Source organism: Stegostoma tigrinum, chromosome 15, assembly GCF_030684315.1.
Source record: "Stegostoma tigrinum isolate sSteTig4 chromosome 15, sSteTig4.hap1, whole genome shotgun sequence".
Classification (NCBI taxonomy): Eukaryota; Metazoa; Chordata; class Chondrichthyes; order Orectolobiformes; family Stegostomatidae; genus Stegostoma; species Stegostoma tigrinum.
The window spans coordinates 10,037,796-10,056,448 of NC_081368.1; the positions used below are offsets into that span (position 1 = coordinate 10,037,796).

Sequence of the window (18,653 nt, forward strand, 5' to 3'; positions counted from 1 at the left end):
GTCAGCCTTTCCAACGAGACCAGCTGCGTGGAAGAAATATTACGGGTTAGTGTTTCTCTTTCACACCATAACTCACCCGTTGAGCTTGTGAGGCTAAGCAGACAAGTGTTTGAGCCAAAACAAAATGACAAAAATAAAAGCAACGCAGTCATATGTTTGCTTTAGTCAGGGCACTGAGTGGGGAGGCAACGTAATCATCCACTGACATAAAGACAGGTCAGTAAAGTTCCCAAATTGTAACCATGTTGCAGAGGTTACATAATGCCTTACACTATTTGATTGGCACAGACTCCCAGAGAGAATTAGTTTTACATTATTGGCTGGCAGCCGTCTATTTTCATTATGGGCACTTAAGGGGAAAAGCATTCCAGCTAGCTAGAAATTTGAAGGGGTTCCGTTGATGTTGATCTTCATATACAGTGTGCAATGTTTAAAATTAATGTGGCAGCTTTAATTTAGCTGTGGAAAAACAACATGCCCGACCATCTCACTGATGAGTGAGGCTGTGATGTTGATGGTGGTTGTTAGGACTGACAGATTAATAAGAAAATAGCCCCAATCCCCACAGCTTTTAACATCACATAACGTAAGATATGAAACACATGTGAAGGTTCAGATTCTTTGCCTGAAAGAACAACACTGTTAACATTGGTGCACTCAACTTGTGGGAAGTTAGGAACAGAAAGAAGTCATCAAGCCCCATAAGCTGCTTCCAACATTTCGATGATGTGGAGGTCGTAGTGTTCGACTGGGGTGGACAAAGTCAGAAGTCACATACCGCCAGGTCATAGTCCAACAGGTTTATCTGAAACCACAAGCATTCAGAGTCTAGCTCCTTTGTCAAATGACCTGATGAAGGGGCTGTACTCCGAAAGCTTTGTGATTTCAAATAAACATATTGGACTGTAACCTGGTATTGTGTGATTTCTGACATTTCAATGAAATTGTGGCTGATCCCCCTTTTGTGTGTTGCAGGCTTCCCTATCATTACCCTGGAAAGGTCTGTCTTTGTAAATTTTGGACAGTGTCCCCAAGTCCTTTGCAGCAGAAATAGTTCTTTTCGACCTACCTTAACCACATTCCTTAATATCATGAAAATGTTAATCAAGCCACCCTTTGAACTTTAAGTTCCTATTTCATAAAATACAGTCCTATTTCATATAAACCTGTCTTTCTAATTTAACCTTTGGAGCTTGATTATCATTCTCGCAAATCTAAGATAAGCCACATCCAAGATCAGTCCAACCTGTTTAAAGTGTATCAGAGATAGTAGGAACTGCAGATGCTGGAGAATCCGAGATAACAAGGTGTGCAGCTGGATGAACACAGCAGGCTTAAGGGTCTGATGAAGGGTCCAGGCGCGAAACGTCAGCTTTCCTGCTCCTAAGATGCTGCTTGGCCTGCTGTGTTCATCCAACTCCACACCTTGTTATCTCTGTTTAAGGCGTGATGCTAAGTAGTGAAAGCTGCCTCAGCTGTAATCTAAACAGGATCTTGTATTGCTTGAGTCCTCCATTTGCCCTCATGTACTCGATTCTTCCAGACGTAATGATCAGTAAAACACTCATTTTTTGATTATTCTTGATCTGGGCCAATGGGACTTAATTAAATATTTCCGCTGTCTAACATATCCCTCTTTAGAAAGGCTCCTGTTTTATGCTTTTTATGTCCAGTGTTTGCCTTTATTGAAATCCATCTGCCACACTTTTGTCCATTCGTTCAATCTACTAATATCTCTTTATCAAGTTCCACTTCCATCTACTCCTTCTATCATTACTGTATCTGCAAACTTTAATGTGTGGCTGATTATCCAGTGTTTAAATCATCGATAAACCCAATAAGCTGTTGATGCCCAGGCACATGAGACACCACTTGTGACATCCTGCCAGCGAGAATACCTGCACGTTATTCCCACTTCTTGTTTCCATAAGACCATGAAATGATGGGGCAGAAGTAGACCATTCAGCCCATCAAGTCCGAGTGGCCATTCACTGATCTGCTAATCTTCAGCTCCACTTTCCTGCCTTTTCCCCATAACCCTTGATTCCTTTGCAGATTGAAATTTTGTCTATCTCAGACTTGACTATTCTAAATGACCCATCTTCTTCAGCCCTCTGCGGTAACGAATTCTACAGATTGACAACCCTCTGAGAGATTAAATTCCTCTCAATTTTGTCCTAAATAGGTAACCCCTTACTCTGAGATGATGCTCTCAGGTCCCAGATTCTCCCAAAAGGGCAAACACTCTGTCTGTATCTATCCTGTTGGGACCCCTAAGAATATTAAATGTTTCAGTAAGGTCACCTTTCAATCTTCTAAATCACAATGGATACAAACCCGACTTCCTCACCCTCTCTTCAAATCTATCATGAGCCGAGTGAATCTCCACCTGACTGCCCCCAATGCCAGTGCATCTTTTCTGAGATAAAGGGACTGAAATTAGTCACTGTTTCCAATTTCATAACCAAGCCAGTTACTTGCCTTCAATTCCATGAACTTTAACGTTAGTTAATAATCTCTTGTGAAGTATCAACTAATTTCTGAGGATCCACTTAATTAACATCCATTGTATTCCACCTCAAGAGCAGCTGGGGGTGAATAACACATGTTTGATTTACCAGCAACAGTCATCTCTCATGAAAGAACTTCAAAAAAATTCACCCTTCTTAAAATTCAATCAACTTTGTCACACATGACCTACCCTTTACAAATCTGTGCTGATTCCCTGCGATCAGCTGGCAATGCACACTTGAGTGTATTTATTAACAGAAGAAATATATTTATTAAATAATGGTAATTTATCTGAACATGGATTCAGAATTATAGATGACAACAAAAACTTGCATTTAAACAGCACCTCTGATGTACTGGAATATCCCAAGGTGTTTCACAGGAGCAGTTACAAACTTTGAGTTGCAAAAAGAGATATTAGACAGGTCACCAAAAATTTGGTCAAAAAGATTGCACTAAAGCTATGGCTTAAAGCAGTAGATGGAGGCACAGACACACATTGAGGGAATTGCAGAGCTGAGCGCACAGGTAACAGATTGTAGAGTCACAGTTTTGGAGTGAAAGAAGTTGCATAAGTGCATGACTCCACATTTAGAGGAATCCAGATCCTGAGTACATTAAAGAGATGGAGATGACGAACTTGAAAGGAAGAATTTTAACATTGAGAAATTGCTCAGCCAGGAGCCAATATAGATCAATGAAGACCAGAATAGATTTGGGTACAGGTTGCATTATCGAAAATAAATTGAAAACCCAAAACAAAATGTTTTCTTTTTGATATTTCACAACTGGATAGCAATAGATGAACAATCTTGATTATAATAACAGCTACATTTAGCCATCAATTCAAGATAGTCAGTTCAGTTTGTAACATGGCCCTATGCTGGCTCATTCTCTGCAAACAAATAGTGTATCTATTCAAGCCTTGTGCCTATGCTGATCAGCTCAGTAGTTTGAGTTGCAGATAGTTCCCCATTTTCTCCATGGTGTACCTTGGTCGATTGGTGTTGACAAGTCACACCCTTTTCTGGTATAAATTGTGATACTTTGAAATGTGACATTTTTGTGTTTGCCCTTTTGAGTGTATAAGACAAAAAGCTAAGGAAAGTGTCTCTCTTCAGTCATCAACAACTTGAGTAGACTTATGAAATAGAAAAGTAGACCCTGTCGAGAATTGTGTTTATCATTGCATTGTTAAATATCTAATCTCAATCTCAGTGTATGTTTGCCATTGTTACAGAGCAACCTATAATCCAGGGAAGCCTTAGGTCAGGTATTATAATTTAACAATTGGCAAGTAGGCAGGAAACAAAGAAAAAGGAAAACAACAGTACAATTTTAAAAAAGCCAAGAAGGAAACATAAAGAATCCTTTTAATCTTTATATCCAAAATATTCAATCAATGTGGAGTAATAATTAATTAAGTAAACAGTAATTCTGAATGAATGAGAGGTGAAGAGTGTTTTTATGTCAGTTATGGTCTGGAATGTGTTGCCGAAGAGACAGGTGGAACCAACTTCATACACAGTTTTTAAGAGGATGTTGGTTACATACTGAAAATCATTCAATTTTACAGCACAGGAGAAGGTCATCCAACCAATTGTGTCTGTACAGGATCCCAAAAGAACTACCCATCTAGTCCCATTCTCCAGCCCTATCTCCATAGCCCTCTAGCTTAATCATTTTCAAATATATACCCAGCTTTGTTCTGAAACCTCCGATGGAATCTGCTTCCACCACTCTCTTCAGCAGTGCATTCTAAATCTTAACAACTCTCTGAGTAAAGAGGTTTCTCCTCATCTCACTCTTAGCTCTGTTGTTAACAGTCTTGAAATTGTGACCCCTTGTTACTGACATGCCAACTCGTGGTAACAGAATATCCTTCTTAACACCGTCAAAATTGTTTATTATTTTGAACAGTTCAATAGGTTGCCACTAGATTTTCTCTGCTCCAAGAAGAATAAAGCTAATTTCTTTAATCTTTACTTGTATCTAAAACCCCTCATTCCTGGTATCGTTCGGGTAAACTTCCTTTACTGTCTCTCCAGGGCTTGAACATCCTTCCTCAAACATGGTGCCCAAACTGAAACCAGTACACCAAATGCGGTCTAACCCATGATTTATAGAGGTGTAGCATCACTTGCTTGTTTTTGTACTCTCAACTTCTATTTATAAATCCAAGAATCTAATAAACCTTTGTAACAAGTGTAGCAATTTGCCTGGCCACCTTCAGAGACTCATCCACATGGACCCTGAGGTCCCTCTGCTCCTGTACTTCACTGTAAGTTGTACCATTGAGCCTCTATTGTCTCTCCATGTTTCTTCAACTAAAATGAATATTCTCACAATTTTCTACATTGAAATTCATCTGCTAGGAGTTGGCCATTCAGCTCTTTGAGCCTGCTCTGACATTCAAGATGATCATGGCTGCTCATCCAATTCGACTCCCTGTTTCCGCTTTCTCCCTAAACCCTTTGATCCCTCAAACTTTTTGACTACATCCAACTCCTTCTCCAAAACATTCAATGTTTTGACCTCAACAGTTTTCTGTGGCAGAGAATTCCTCAGGCTCACCACACTCTGGGCGAAGAATTTTCTCCTCACCTCAATCTCACGTGGCCTGTCTCATTACCCTTAGACTGTGACCCCTGGTTGTAAACTGACCGGTCATCAAGAACATCCTGCATTGCTCTCTCAGGACCTATTAGAATTTTATAGGTTTCTGTAAGCTTTGTTCCCAATTGGGTCATACTTCTAAACAGACCCAACTCCTGAACCCTAGCTCTTCAGCCAAAATGCCACTGCTGGATTCTCCCACCTCGAAAGAAGGCATTGTGAATCACCATCTCACTCAGAAATATCAAATTAGCATTAGTTCCAATCAAATTAACAGATAAGATCAACTGTTTCATGGTAAATGAGGGACAGATGTGAGGACACTGTCCTTTATTCACAGCAACTAATCAAAGTGCTGGATAGACTTCTCGACAATGGAGCTCATACCATGGATTATAGAGCCATACAGCACAGAAACAGACCCTTCGGTTCAACCAGTCCTTGCTGACCAAAATCCAAAAATGAACTAGCACCACCTGTCTACGCTTGGCTCATATCCCTCCACAAATTTCTTATTCATCAACTTATCTTAATGCCTTTTAAACATTGTAACTGTATACACTGTGTGTGAAAAAAAATTGCTCGCATGTTTTTTTTAAATCTTTCTTCTCTCGGCTTAAAAATATGTCCCTAGTCTTGAAATCCCCCATCCTGGGGATAAGACACCTGCCATTCCCCTTATCTACACTCCTCATGATGTTATAGAACAAAGAACAAAGAAAATTACAGCACAGGAACAGGCCATTCGGCCCTCCAATCCTGCGCTGATCCAGATCCTCTATCTAAACTTGTTGCCTATTTTCCAAGGATCTGTATCCCTCTGCTCCCTGTCCATTCATGTATCCGTCGAGGTACATTTTAAGTGACACTATCGTGCCTGCCTCTACCACCTCTGCTGGCAACGCGTTCCAGGCACCTACCACCCTCTGCATAAAGAATTTTCCACGCATATCTCCCTTAAACTTTCCTCCTCTCACTTTGAACTCATGACCCCTAGTAATTGAGACCCCCACTCTGGGAAAAAGCTTTTTGCTATCCACCCTGTCTATACCCCTCATGATTTTGTAGACCTCAATCAGGTCCCCCCTCAATCTCCGTCTTTCTGATGTAAGTAATTCTAATCTGCTCAACCTCTCTTCATAGCTAGCACCCTCCATACCAGGCAACATCCCGGTGAACCTCCTCTGCACCCTCTCCAAAGCATCCACATCCTTTTGGTAATGTGGCGACCAGAACTGTACGCACTATTCCAAGTGTGGTTGAACCAAAGTCCTATACAAGTGTAACATGACCTGCCAATTCTTGTACTCAATACCCCGTCCAATGGAGGAAAGCATGCCATATGCCTTCGTGACCACCCTATTGACCTGCATTGTCACCTTCAGGGTACAATGGACCTGAACTCCCAGATGTCTCTGTGCATCAATTTTCCCCAGGGCTTTTCCATTTACCATGTGGTTCGCTCAACTAAATATAAACCTCCAAAAGGTCACCTCTTAACGCCCTGCACTCCAGTGAAAAAAAAGGCCCAGCCTATCCAGCCTCTCCTTAAAACTGAAACCTTAGAGTCTGGCAATATCCTGGTAAATCTCTTGTGAACTTTCTTTGAGTGAATTGGGTGCTCAATGAGGGAATTTTAGAATCTCTCTGGATGGATAATTTTTGATGGGGTGAACCATTCTTTTTCTTTCACACCTATTCATGGGTGTAGTCCTTGCTGGCCTGGCCAACATTTATTGCCCTCAGGAAAGTAGTGATGAGCCCATCTTGAACTCCAGCAGTCCATGTGACGCAGGTTCACCCATAGGGGCATCAGTCAGGGTTTATTTCACTGGTCCAGGATTTCAGCTGTAACTTGTATCCTGAGTTTTTTTTTGGAAGGTACAGAGTGGAAAGCCAAAATTTATGCATCTCTTTTTGGCTGCACATCACACAGAAAAACCAGAGATTATTATCTTGGAGTGAAGCGCCAATCACAGCGCACAGTAATGTGCCTATGAATATGAGTCATGTTCACGGATTATAAAGACACAGTATGTGCATGCTCCATGAGTGATTTGCAATCTTTTGACTGAGTTTGGAACCTCTCATGTCACGAAGGAATAGGGCAAATTAAAATCAACAGGAAATTGAATGGAAGCAGGGACAGGCTGTTTTAGATGGCAATCAACAGAAACACAGGCACTTTGCGAAGCAGTACTCACTGCTAAACACCACCAACTGTTCTCTGCAATGTCATTTTCTCTCAAAAGCATTCCCTGCTCCTGGTTCTCACACCTATCATCATTTTTTTTTGTAATTCATTGCATTCTCTCTGACAAGAAATATCTTGAAGCAGTCTTGCCATGCCGTGTCAATCCGAAATGAAATTCCAGGCAGGGAGAAAGAAAGTTGTTGCAAGTGGGAATTCAGAGACGATGGAAAATCTTCCATGATAAAAATTGCACTGCATTTTCAACATCTCCAAACAGTACGACCTTCAGCCCTTGCATTTGGGGAGACATTGTCGTCAGATAACAGACATGTTGTAGAATTTCCTAGATAACAGCATCAGTCACTTTTTCTCAACATCAGCTATGGCCTTGAAAATGAAGATGTTTTTTCATATTTCTCCCCATTGTGATTTCTAAGGCACCAAAATGACACAGTAGATTTCAACCCTGCAAGCTCATAAAGTTGAAATTTGAAATCTGAAATTTCACTCTCCATTCTTTAAGAGATATTGCAGTCATTAGGGCTCATGCTCCAATCAAAATAGCTGGGGAGGACTAACGTGTTGTGCATTTAGTTGCTACCGCCTCAAAATGCAATCCTTTGTGTGATGTCAATCTTTCATTCTGTCAGACAAACTATTGTTCAAATTTCCTTTGTAGCAATTGTCGGTGGAATCAAAGTTATTTTTGATTAAATAAAGTTTATTTTTAACATGATATAACTTTATAGTATATTTCCCCTCATTGGATAATTTGAAACAAGCTACAAAAATTGTTTGACAATCAAGATGATTTTTTAAAATAGCTAAAATTGTGTATCCTTTCAGCCTAGGAACACAGGTTCTGATTTTGAATTGCTTTAGGCATTTGTGTCCCTTAAGTATCTCATACCTCCCATTTTAATAGGCAGATGTATTTCTCACAAGGTAATTTGGTTATGGTGAGGCTGGAACAGAATGATCTATTATGTTCACTGAGTAGCTTACCAATGAATATCTTTAGGACTGTGCAGTTAAGGGCAGACTGGGGATCGAGTGAACAGCTGGAATATTATATTCTAGCTCTACAGAGAGAAATTATTGAGACTGCTGAGTGATGGTGCAAGGGCTGAAAAATTGGAACACAGCCATTTCAAAGGGGGACTAGTCACCCTGATTCAAATAGTCTCAAAACCAGCAGCTTAATCATACTTGGAAGGACTATCGGGAGAGACTGATCGTCCTGGGGAGTCTGAAAAGCAAAGATTGGGATGTGACCAAAAGGAGTGGTGCTTGATACAATAGAAATAGACACCTGTAGATCGGGAGGTGAAAGCTAAGGGTCAACAAATAGAAAATCAGCAATGATGGATCCAATACAGAATTTAGTGGAAACTCTTTAGCCAGAGAGGGTTCAGATTATGGAACTTGCCACCAAAGGAAGTAGCTGAGACAGATAGAATAGATGTATTCGAGGAGAAGCAAGATAAGATTATGAGAGAGAAAGCAGTCAAATATGCTGATGCGATGAGTTTAAGAGAGAAGGTTTGCGTTGATCGTAAATACTCACATACATCAGTCAGGCCTAATGGCCTCGTCCTGTGCTGCAGATTCAGTGCAACTATATGTATTGGGATCTGTACATTCGTGGGTGGCATGGTTGCTCTGTGGTTAGCACTGCTCCCTCATAGCACCAGGGACCCGGGCTTGATTCCACCCTCAGGCGACTGTGTGGAGTTTGCACGTTCTCTCTATGTCTGCATGGGTTTTGTCCAGCTCTACACTGAGAGCACAAACATTGTGAAATGGTTGCCTGTAATGTTCTTACTCTGTGACAGAGGGCAGCTCAGTAATACGCATGAGCCTCAAAGAATTCAACTGGAGTTGGGCAACTTCTGAGTGACTGTGCAGATCAGCCTGAGTTTGAGTGTGGAGTCGTTAGCACTGGTTGTCTTAAGAATGGCTGAGCGTTTGAATTATATTTTTGTTTAAATAGCCTCAGTTATTAATGTGCCTCCCAATCATATGGACAATATATTTGTGCATGTTATGTGAAAAATGACGATGAAATTGATTGGATTCCAATTGACCAGTGTAATTGGTGGTGCAGTGCTTCTCATGGTTCCCTCACCACTAGTCGTAGAGTCACAGAGTCACACAGCTATACAACATGGAAACGGACCCTTTGGTCCAACTTGCCCAAGCCAACCAGATATCCTAAACTAATCTGCCAGCATTTGGCCCATATCCATCTAAACCCTTCCTATTCATACATACATCCTGATGCCTTTTACATGTTTTCATAGTACCAGTCTATAGGCTCCAATAGCTACACAGCATGGACAAGATCAAAAATCACATGACATCAGGTTATAGTCCAACTGGTTTATTTGAAGAGCTTTCAGTACATCACTTACAGCATGGAAACAGACACATTGCAATACCAGGAGTGTATTACTCAGGAAAAAAAAGGGAAAAGAAAAGGAAAATTAAAGTAAAGGAAACCATGGTGACTTTATGTATCGGAATATGCCCAAACATATTGTACAACTGATTAAATATTTTCATTCAAGTGGCATCCCTATTCTAGTGTAGGAAATGTAGCAGGTAATTTGTGCAATGCAAGCTCGCACAATATGATAATGGCCAGGTTTTTGAAATGTTAGTTGTTGGATAAATATTGACCAGAACATGGAGGAGAACTGCCTTGTTTGTCTTTGAAATAGTGCGTTGAGATGTTTTGCAGTTACCTGAGAGAGCAGACAGGTAGCGAGCAGCAGCGATGTAATTGGACAAATAATCTGGAAGCCAATGTGGGATTTGAATTCAATTCATAAAATGATCTGAAACAGAAAGCTAGCCTCAGTACAATGAAAATATCATCAATTGTTGTAAAAACAGATCTGGTTCACCAAATTCCTTTAGGGCAGTGAATCTGCTGTCATTCTCCAGTCAGGCCCACAGGTGAAATTGAACTGTGCTTTGAAATGGCCACGTAAATCATTCAGTTCAAATGCAACTGAGGAGACCCACCACATTCTGGCCTTCTGACCGATGCTCATACCCAAGGGCTAAATAAAAGGAAAAACAAAAGAACCACAGATGCTGTAAATCAGAAACACATGCAGAAATTGCTGGAAAAGCTCAGCAAATCTGGCAGCATCTATGGAGAGAAATCAGAGTTGACGTTGCGGGTCTCCACCTTTGATTACATATGATATGGAGGTGCCAGTGTGGGACTGGGGTGGATAAGGTCAGAAATGACACGACACCAGGTTATAGTCCAAATGGTTTATTTGAAATCACAAGCTTTCAGCGTCTTACTCCTTCTTCAGGTGTTAGTTTGAGAGGGGGTATCAGACAGAGAATTTACAAATAAAAGATCAAAGGGTCACACCGCTGATGAGGATGTGCTAAACGAACCTAAGATGCTGTTAAACTTTTAATCAGTTAGAGGGTTTAAAATTAATTAATCAATTAAAATCTTCTAATTGATTAAATATTTAACAGCATCTAACGTTTGCTTAGTACATCCTCATCAGTGGTGTGACCTTTGATCTTTTATTTGTAAATTCTGTGCCTGATACCACCACACAAACTAATACGTGAAGAAGGAGGAAGACTCCAAAAGCTTGTGTTTCCAAATAAACCCATTGAACTGTAACCTGTTTTCTTGTGATTTCTGACTTTGAATACCTAGCCCTCTACTTGAAGCTTTTGGCAGTACTTTTGAGATTAAGTCATAAAAGTTACCATAGTCCTACCAGACTGTAGGGCTGCTGTCTCAGGAGAGAGGTGGCTGACAGTGGTTTGACCTGAGGATCACCATGTCTCAGGCAAAGGGAGAGGTTGAGAAGGAGAGTCTTTCATGGTAACTTCAACTGGTACAGGAATTGAACCTCCCCTGTTCGCATCACTTTGTATTTCAATCTAGCTGTCCAGCTAACTGACTCCAGAACCTAAGAATGCGCACAGTTATTCAGCATCCTCAGGAAGCTCTGCATTGGGAATCTTGTGCTGCAGGCATAGTATCAGCCAGAGGGTGGCGAATCTGTGGAACTCATTGCTGCAGAGAGCTGTGGAGGCTATGTCATTTAGTCTGTTTAAGACAATTAAGTTGTAAGGAATGGTCAATGGACCTGAAACATTAACTCTAATTTCTCTCCATAGATGCTGCCAGACCTGCTGAGCTTTTTCAGCAACTTCTGATTTTATTTGTTTCTGATTAGCAGCATCCATAGTCCTTTGGGTTTTTATATAGATATGTTCTTGATTGGTAGGGGTTAAGGGTTACTGGGAGAAGGGAGTTGCATGGGATTGAGAAACACCAGCCATGAGCGAAAGGCAGAGCAGACCTGATGGGCTGAAGGGCCTAATTCTGCTCCTGTATCTTATGGCCTAACCTGCAGATGTTGGAGATCTGAAACACAAAATCAGAAATTGCTGGAGAAACGCAGTGAGTTGAGTTGGCTGGGGAGTGGAACTAAGCCAGTTAAATTATGCAAGTGCTGAAGGCTCACTGGAACGGAAACGTTAATTCTGCTTTCTCTTTCTATAGATGCAGCCAGACCTGCTGAGTTTCTCCATCAATTTCTGTTTGCCTTTCTGATTTCCAGCATTCCGAGTTCTTTGGGCGTTTCATTTTGGGTTTAAAAGATACGGGTTCGACTTTTCATCGAAATGTGCGACTAGTAGTGAGACAGTGCTATTTCCAGGCCTAGATATTTACAAGTATCCCGTCGTGCTTCTGAAAACAAAATAGAACTGAAAGGCGGTGTGCATCCCCCCCACCACCCCCAATTCGCCTATCTGCCGTTTACATTAAAATCAGGTTGAAAATAACTCTGGTGTTGTACTGGCAAATGCTTTTTTTTGGTGCAGACATAAAGCATTAGCAGTGTGGGAGTACATGTTGTGCATTTCAAATGATTTTACAGACGTCATTGGAAAGCGGATAACGTGTCCAGTGCCACAGTCAATCAAGTGGTCCTGACAGTCGTGTAGACAGCTGTGGGAAGAGTTGATGTATAATAACCGTATCCAAGCAACACCAGTAGGAATCACTAAACTGTACATCTCTCCTAAAATGAATGAATGCTATATACAGAAACATACACCCAATATTTATCTAGCATAAGTATTGTATTAATGAGTGCCTGTGTTTTATTTTCTGTTAAAAGGAACATTGAAAGGGAGATGCTTCAGGCTTGTACATGTACATGCCACAGTTGTATGCGTTAGCCTTCACCAGTACCGGGCTGAATTTTTTTTTCGGTGTAACCCATGCTGCTTGGGTACCTCAGAAATTCCTGACTGGAATTGACTGGAATTTCATACTCGTTACAAAGCTTCCGGCTCTGAGAGCCAGTCCTGTGCTAGCGCAGACTCGGAGGAGCCAAGTGGTGAAAACACAAGGACATCACTGAGGAAAGCAGATTGTTTTTTCAAGCAACGAACAGCATGTTCTTGTCGTGACAACTCTGAGCTAAAGAGTGATTTAAAAAAAACCCAGTACTTTGAAAGCACAACACTGCAGATGTGCTAACCACTCCAGCTGTTAGCTTTTGAAGTCCACAACTACTTAGATTTGAGTCACGTATCCCCTACCTTTGCAAGAAAAAAAGAAAACAGCGCTGATTTCTTTTTTTGATACTTATTCAGGTTGCCTGATTTCTATCTGGTGCCCGAGCCCCACCTCACCCCTTCCCTAACACCTCCCCCACCCTGTTACTGCTTAATGTAGCATAGGGTTTTTTTTACAGCCCCACTGGAAAGCAGCCAAACTGAAACTAGGAAGATATGCAGACTGAGGCTTGTTGCCAGATTTTGAACAAAACAGTTCAGAAATGGTGTGGGAGGGTGACGGGCCCCTGAGTCCCATGGCTTGCCTGTTTGAATCTTCCTCGGCTGCTATGCAAAGGCACCTGCATTGACGAGGTGAGTATTTGCCAAGTTTGAGGCAGGAAGGTGGTATGGAGTGGTGTTGTTGGGCTGCGGGGAAGGGGGGAAGCAGGATTTTAACAATTGCCAACTCTTGGCTGGATATTTGCTTCAAGATTTTCATTACCTGACCTCCAGCATCGATCAAACGAGTAGCGTCTTGGGACGAAGCAATGACTTTTCAACTTGAGGGAGAGCATTGAACAATGGGACACTGTCATAAAATTGGGGCTTATCCATTTAAGACAGAGACGATGAGATACATTTTCTGTCAGAGGGTTAGAAGGTCTTGGTAACTCTCTGCCACATGGATTAGTGGACGCTGTGTCATTTAGTGTTTTTTTTAAGCAGAGGTAGATTCCGAAAAAAATAAAAGCACTATAGATACTGGAAATCAGAAACAAAAACAGCAATTGCTGGAGAAGCTCAGCAGGACTAGCAACCTTTGTGAAGAGAAATCAGAGTTAATGTTTCGGTCCAGTGGCTCTCCTTCAGAACTGATGGTAGCTAGGAAAAGGCTGTTTTTAATGTAGAAGATAGGTTGGTGGTTGGGGGAGGGTAAGGGGTAAACAATAGGTAGAGATAGCAACGAAAAGAGACAGCTGTTGGATAGTCAAAGGTGTCAGGAGTCACAGAAAACCAGGTTACATTCCAATGGGCTTATTTGAAATCACAAGCTTTCGGAGTGCTGCTCCTCTGTTAGCTTTCAGCTGATGAAGGAGCAGTGCCTCGAAAGTTTGTGATTTCAAATAAATCTGTTGGAATGTAATCTGGTTTTGAGAGACCTCTGACTTTGTCCGCCCCAGTTCAGCACCAGCACCTCCACCTCAACATAAAGGAATGGATCATAGTCAGCGTAGGAGAATGAATAGCTACTAATGGCGCCTATTACGGTCTAACAATGGGCTGGGTGTAATAGCAGACCAAATAGACAGAATCTTGGTCAATAAGTGAGTCAGATGGGATAGGGAATGGCAGTGAGTGTGGAATTGAGGAAACATCAGATCAGCTGTGATTTTATTGAATGGCAGAGCTAAATGGCTTGAGTCAGTAGAATCCTTTACTATAGAAGGCTGTCAGGACTGGGTTGTTTTGTAAATTCAAGGCTGAAAGAGATGTCTTCTTAATCAGTAAGAGAGTCCAGGCTTCTGGGGGAATGCCAGGAAAGTGGATTTGAGGATTATCAAATTAGTCACGGTCTCAATGGATGGCAGGACAGTCTTGATGGGCCAAATAGCCTGTTACTTCTTCAGTGTCATACTTGGAGAACAAATGCAAATCTTAAAACGAGTTGAACATCACCATGTAAAATGGTAAATAATTCAACTCTCTTGGAATTTTTTTGAATTTAAAAATCCTTTACGTTCCTGCCTTGTTGTTATGGCCTAGTTTGACTGGAAGTTATTTCCTTGCATGTGTATCAAGACTTTGGTAGACAGAAGAGCGATGAAATAAGGCGCCCAAGTGGGATCTTGCGGTTTCATGGTGATGTGTACCCAGTGAAATACTCAGCCTACCTCAGCAGTGAAAAAAAATGTCTTTAGGTGTGAACCGTGGCTTGGCCTGTGAGTCAGATGGTTGTGAACTGGAGTTCTGTTCCCGGGAGTCGGCCCTATCGCTCAGACTGGCATTTTCATGCATATCATAAGGAAGCTGTCACTTTTGAATGCAGCATTAAATCAAGGTCTTGTTAGTCCTCTGGGGTGGATGTAACTTCTCCCGTAGTGAGGAAGATCTCATCTTTGAAATGGATTAACTGGCCTGCATTATGCTGGTATCCACAGGAGCTGGTATTGTGCGAGTTGCCTGCTGGATTTCTCTGCATCGCAACAATGTCTACATTTCAAAAGTACTTCCATGGAGATGAAATGTATTGGGGTGTCTTGAGGTTGCAAAAATTAGTATATGAATGCAGAATATTTCTTGAAGCATCCTCTATATTCTGACAGAGAACAGCTAAACTTGGATGACCTTGAAATCATACTGTGGTCATTCATATGCAAATAACTCAGCAAAATCTTCTTGGGCTGTCTTGCCACATGTGTGATGTATCTAAACACTAAGTTGTCGCCCAGGTCAGTATAGTTTTCATTTTGTACCACAACTCTGCTTCAACAGGACAAAGTCTTTATTATTGCTAAAATCAATACAATTTGTACAAGCTTTTTGTCTAGCACTCAACAAGATATTTTGCAAGAATACCAATTCAGGGGGAAAGAATGAGCATTGATTCTGCATGATGTGGAGGTGCCAGTGTGGGACTCTGGTGGATAAGGTCAGAAATCACACAACACCAGGTTATAGTCCAACAGGTTTATTTGAAATCACAAGCTTTTAATTGATTACTATGTATATGTAAATCCCCAAATCCTTGAAAGAAATTCAGGGATTTACAAATACATGTTAATCAATTAAAACCTTCCACTTGATTAAAGATTCAACAGAATTTTAGGTTTGTTTAATATATCCTCATCAGTGGTGTGATCCTTTGATCTTTTACTTATAAATTCTGTGTCAGATTCCACCTCTCTCACCAACACCCGAAGAAGAAGTGAGACTCAGAAAGCTTGTGTTTTCAAATAAGCCTGTTGGACTATAACCTGGTTTTATGTGATTTCTGATTCTGCATGAGAACAATGCTGATTGGTTGGCAAGTGAACTATTTGATTGGTAGAGGCATTGTCATGGACAATGCACCAGTGAATGATGACTGACAGTTAACAACCAAGTTTTTTAAACTTTACACCAGAAAAGTTGATTTCCGATTGGTTAGGTTCATTGTGTCCAAAAATGAAGTAGTGAATGGCTGTCACCTATTATGCTGAATCGAAATAAGTATAACGTGAATGTTTTTTTAAAATGAGAACAGCTTTATATCGCAGTCCTTAGCTTCTTGATGTATTTGGATCCAGAATTGGCTTAGTAACAGGAAACAAAAGGAAATGGTTGATGGCTGCTGTGGTGAAAGGAAAGCTGTTTCAAATGGTGTTCTAAGGGGCTCGATGTTGGCACCCCTGCTGTTTGTCTTATTCAATAACAGTTTGGATTTGCGTGTTGGGACATAATTGGGAAATGTGCAAGCCGCACAAAACTTGGCCATGTAGGGGACGCTGTAGAGGACAGCTGTAAGCTTCAAAATGATAAAGGTGGGTTGGTGGACCAGGCAAGAAAGTGGCAGATGGAGTTCGATTCTAAGAAGTGTGAGACAATGCATCAAACAGTGAAAGGGAATGCACAATAAATGGGAATATACAAGGGAGGTGTAGATAAGCTGAGAGATCTTGGCATGCAAGTGCACAGGTCCCTAAAAGTAGCAGCATAGATAGATAAGGTTGTAAAGAAGGCATACGAAATTCTGTCCTTCGTTGGCAGAGGTATAGAATACAAAAGTAGAGATGTAATGACGAATATGTATAATACAGTGGTGAGGACACAGCTGGAGTATTGTGTGCCATTCTGGTTACCATTTTGTGGAAAGGGATGTGATTGCTCTGGAGAGAGTACAGAGAAGATTTACTGGAACATTGCCAGGGTTGGAGAATTATAGCTACGCAGATGGATTGGAGTGGTCAGCTTGTTTTCCTGGGAACAGAAAAGGCTGAGGAGTAACATAGAGCCATTGAGTCAAACAGCACGGAAACAGACCCCTCAGCCCAATGAATCCATGCCGACCATAATCCCAAACGAAATTAGTCACACTTGCCTGTGCTTGGCCCACATTCCTCCAAACATTTCTTATTCGTGTACTTATCTAAATGTTTTTTAGATGCTGCATCCAACACTTCCTCTAGAAGTTCATTCCACACATAAACCACTCTCTGTAAAAACAATTGCCTCTCATGACTTTTTTCAATCATTCTCCTCTCACCCTAAAAATACACCCTCTAGTCTTGAAATTCCTCAGCCTAGGGAAAAGACAGGTCCCGTCCTCTAGCCTTTCTTTATAACTCAAACCCTCCATTCCCGGCAACATCTTGTGAAATCTTTTCTGAACCCTCTCCAGTTTAATAATATCCTTCCCATAACAGGATGACCAAAACTGGACGCAGTACTCCAGGACAGACCTCACCAATGTCCAGTTTATCCTCAACATAACATCCTAGTTCCTGTATACAAATGCCTGAGCAATGAAGGCAAGCGTGCTAAATGTCTTCTTAACCATCTTATCTATATCTGATGCAAACTTCTAAGAATTATGTACCTGAATCCCTGGGTCTGTCTGTTCTACAACACTGCCCAAGGCCCTCCTTTTAATTGTATAATTCTTGTTCTTTGTTTGTTTTACCAATCTGCAATACCTCGCATTTATCCAATTTAAACTCCATTTGCCACTCTTCGGTCCAGTGACTCAATTGATCAAGATTGCTTTGTAATCTTAGATAACCTTCTTGACTGTCCACTGTACTTCAATCTTGGTGTCATCTACAAGGTTACTAACCATATACCAAATTGTGAGAGGTAGAGATAGAATAGACAGGTGGAACCTCTTTCCTTTGGCAGAGGCTTCAAAAACCAAGGGCCATTAATTCAAGCTAAGTAGCAGAAGGACTAGAGGGGACGTGAAGAAAAGCTTTTTTAACACAGAGGGTGCTGTGTATCTGGAACTGGCTCTGTTGGTGGTGGAGGCAAACCTGGATTTGCACCTGAAGTGCTGTACGTCGCAGGGCTGTGGGCTGTATACAGGAAGATAGAATTAGAAAGGGCATCTGGGTGTCTTTGGGCCAGCATGGACAAAATGGCTGAATGGCCTTCTCTGTGCTGTATAATGTCAATGGTTCTTTGGTACTATTTTCTTCTCTGTCCATGTTAGCCCTTCTCTAGGTTCTCATGTGCTATGGAACCTCCAGAGAACACATCAATGTGCAATATTATTCTTCATCCTGGGGAACCAGTGAAAGCCAACAACACCCATATCCCAAAAATGAATAATTACGAACTAAAAGCCCTGACCACTTGCTCAGGACAGACCAAGATATTCCATGATGAATTACTTTCGAAACACAGTGACTATAATTCTGCAGAAACTACTTGGCAGCAATTTTCCCCACTGCAAGGCCCTTCAGCCTCTGGGAATGGTTGAGGCATTAGAAAATGGTTCAGTGCATATGAAGATCAAGGACTATGGGAAGTGACTCAGCAAAGCCTTCCAAAAAGTTGAGACAAACATGTTGGGTCAAGTGGTTTCCAAACGACATAGGAGCAGATTTAGGCTATTCATCTCATTGAATCTGCTCTACCATTCAAAGAGATCATGGCTGCCCTGATAATCCTCAACTCCACTTTCCTGCCTTTTCCACATGAGCCTTGATTCTCTTCCTGATTAAGAATCTTTCTTCCTTGGCCTTGAATATTCTTAATGGCCCAGCCTCGACAACCCAGCAAAAAATTACACATA

At 41.3% G+C, this 18,653-nt stretch overlaps 1 protein-coding gene across 6 annotated transcripts in view; it reads left to right on the forward strand.

The window, feature by feature from the left end:
* Window positions 1-18,653, forward strand: part of aff2 (AF4/FMR2 family, member 2) — a 538,364-nt gene that overhangs the window by 301,337 nt on the left and 218,374 nt on the right. For all 6 annotated transcript variants that reach the window (XM_059651333.1, XM_059651335.1, XM_059651330.1 and 3 more), the window contains one exon: window positions 1-45. In XM_059651333.1, the coding sequence (XP_059507316.1) occupies window positions 1-45 (45 nt within the window). The remainder of the gene's footprint in view (window positions 46-18,653) is intronic.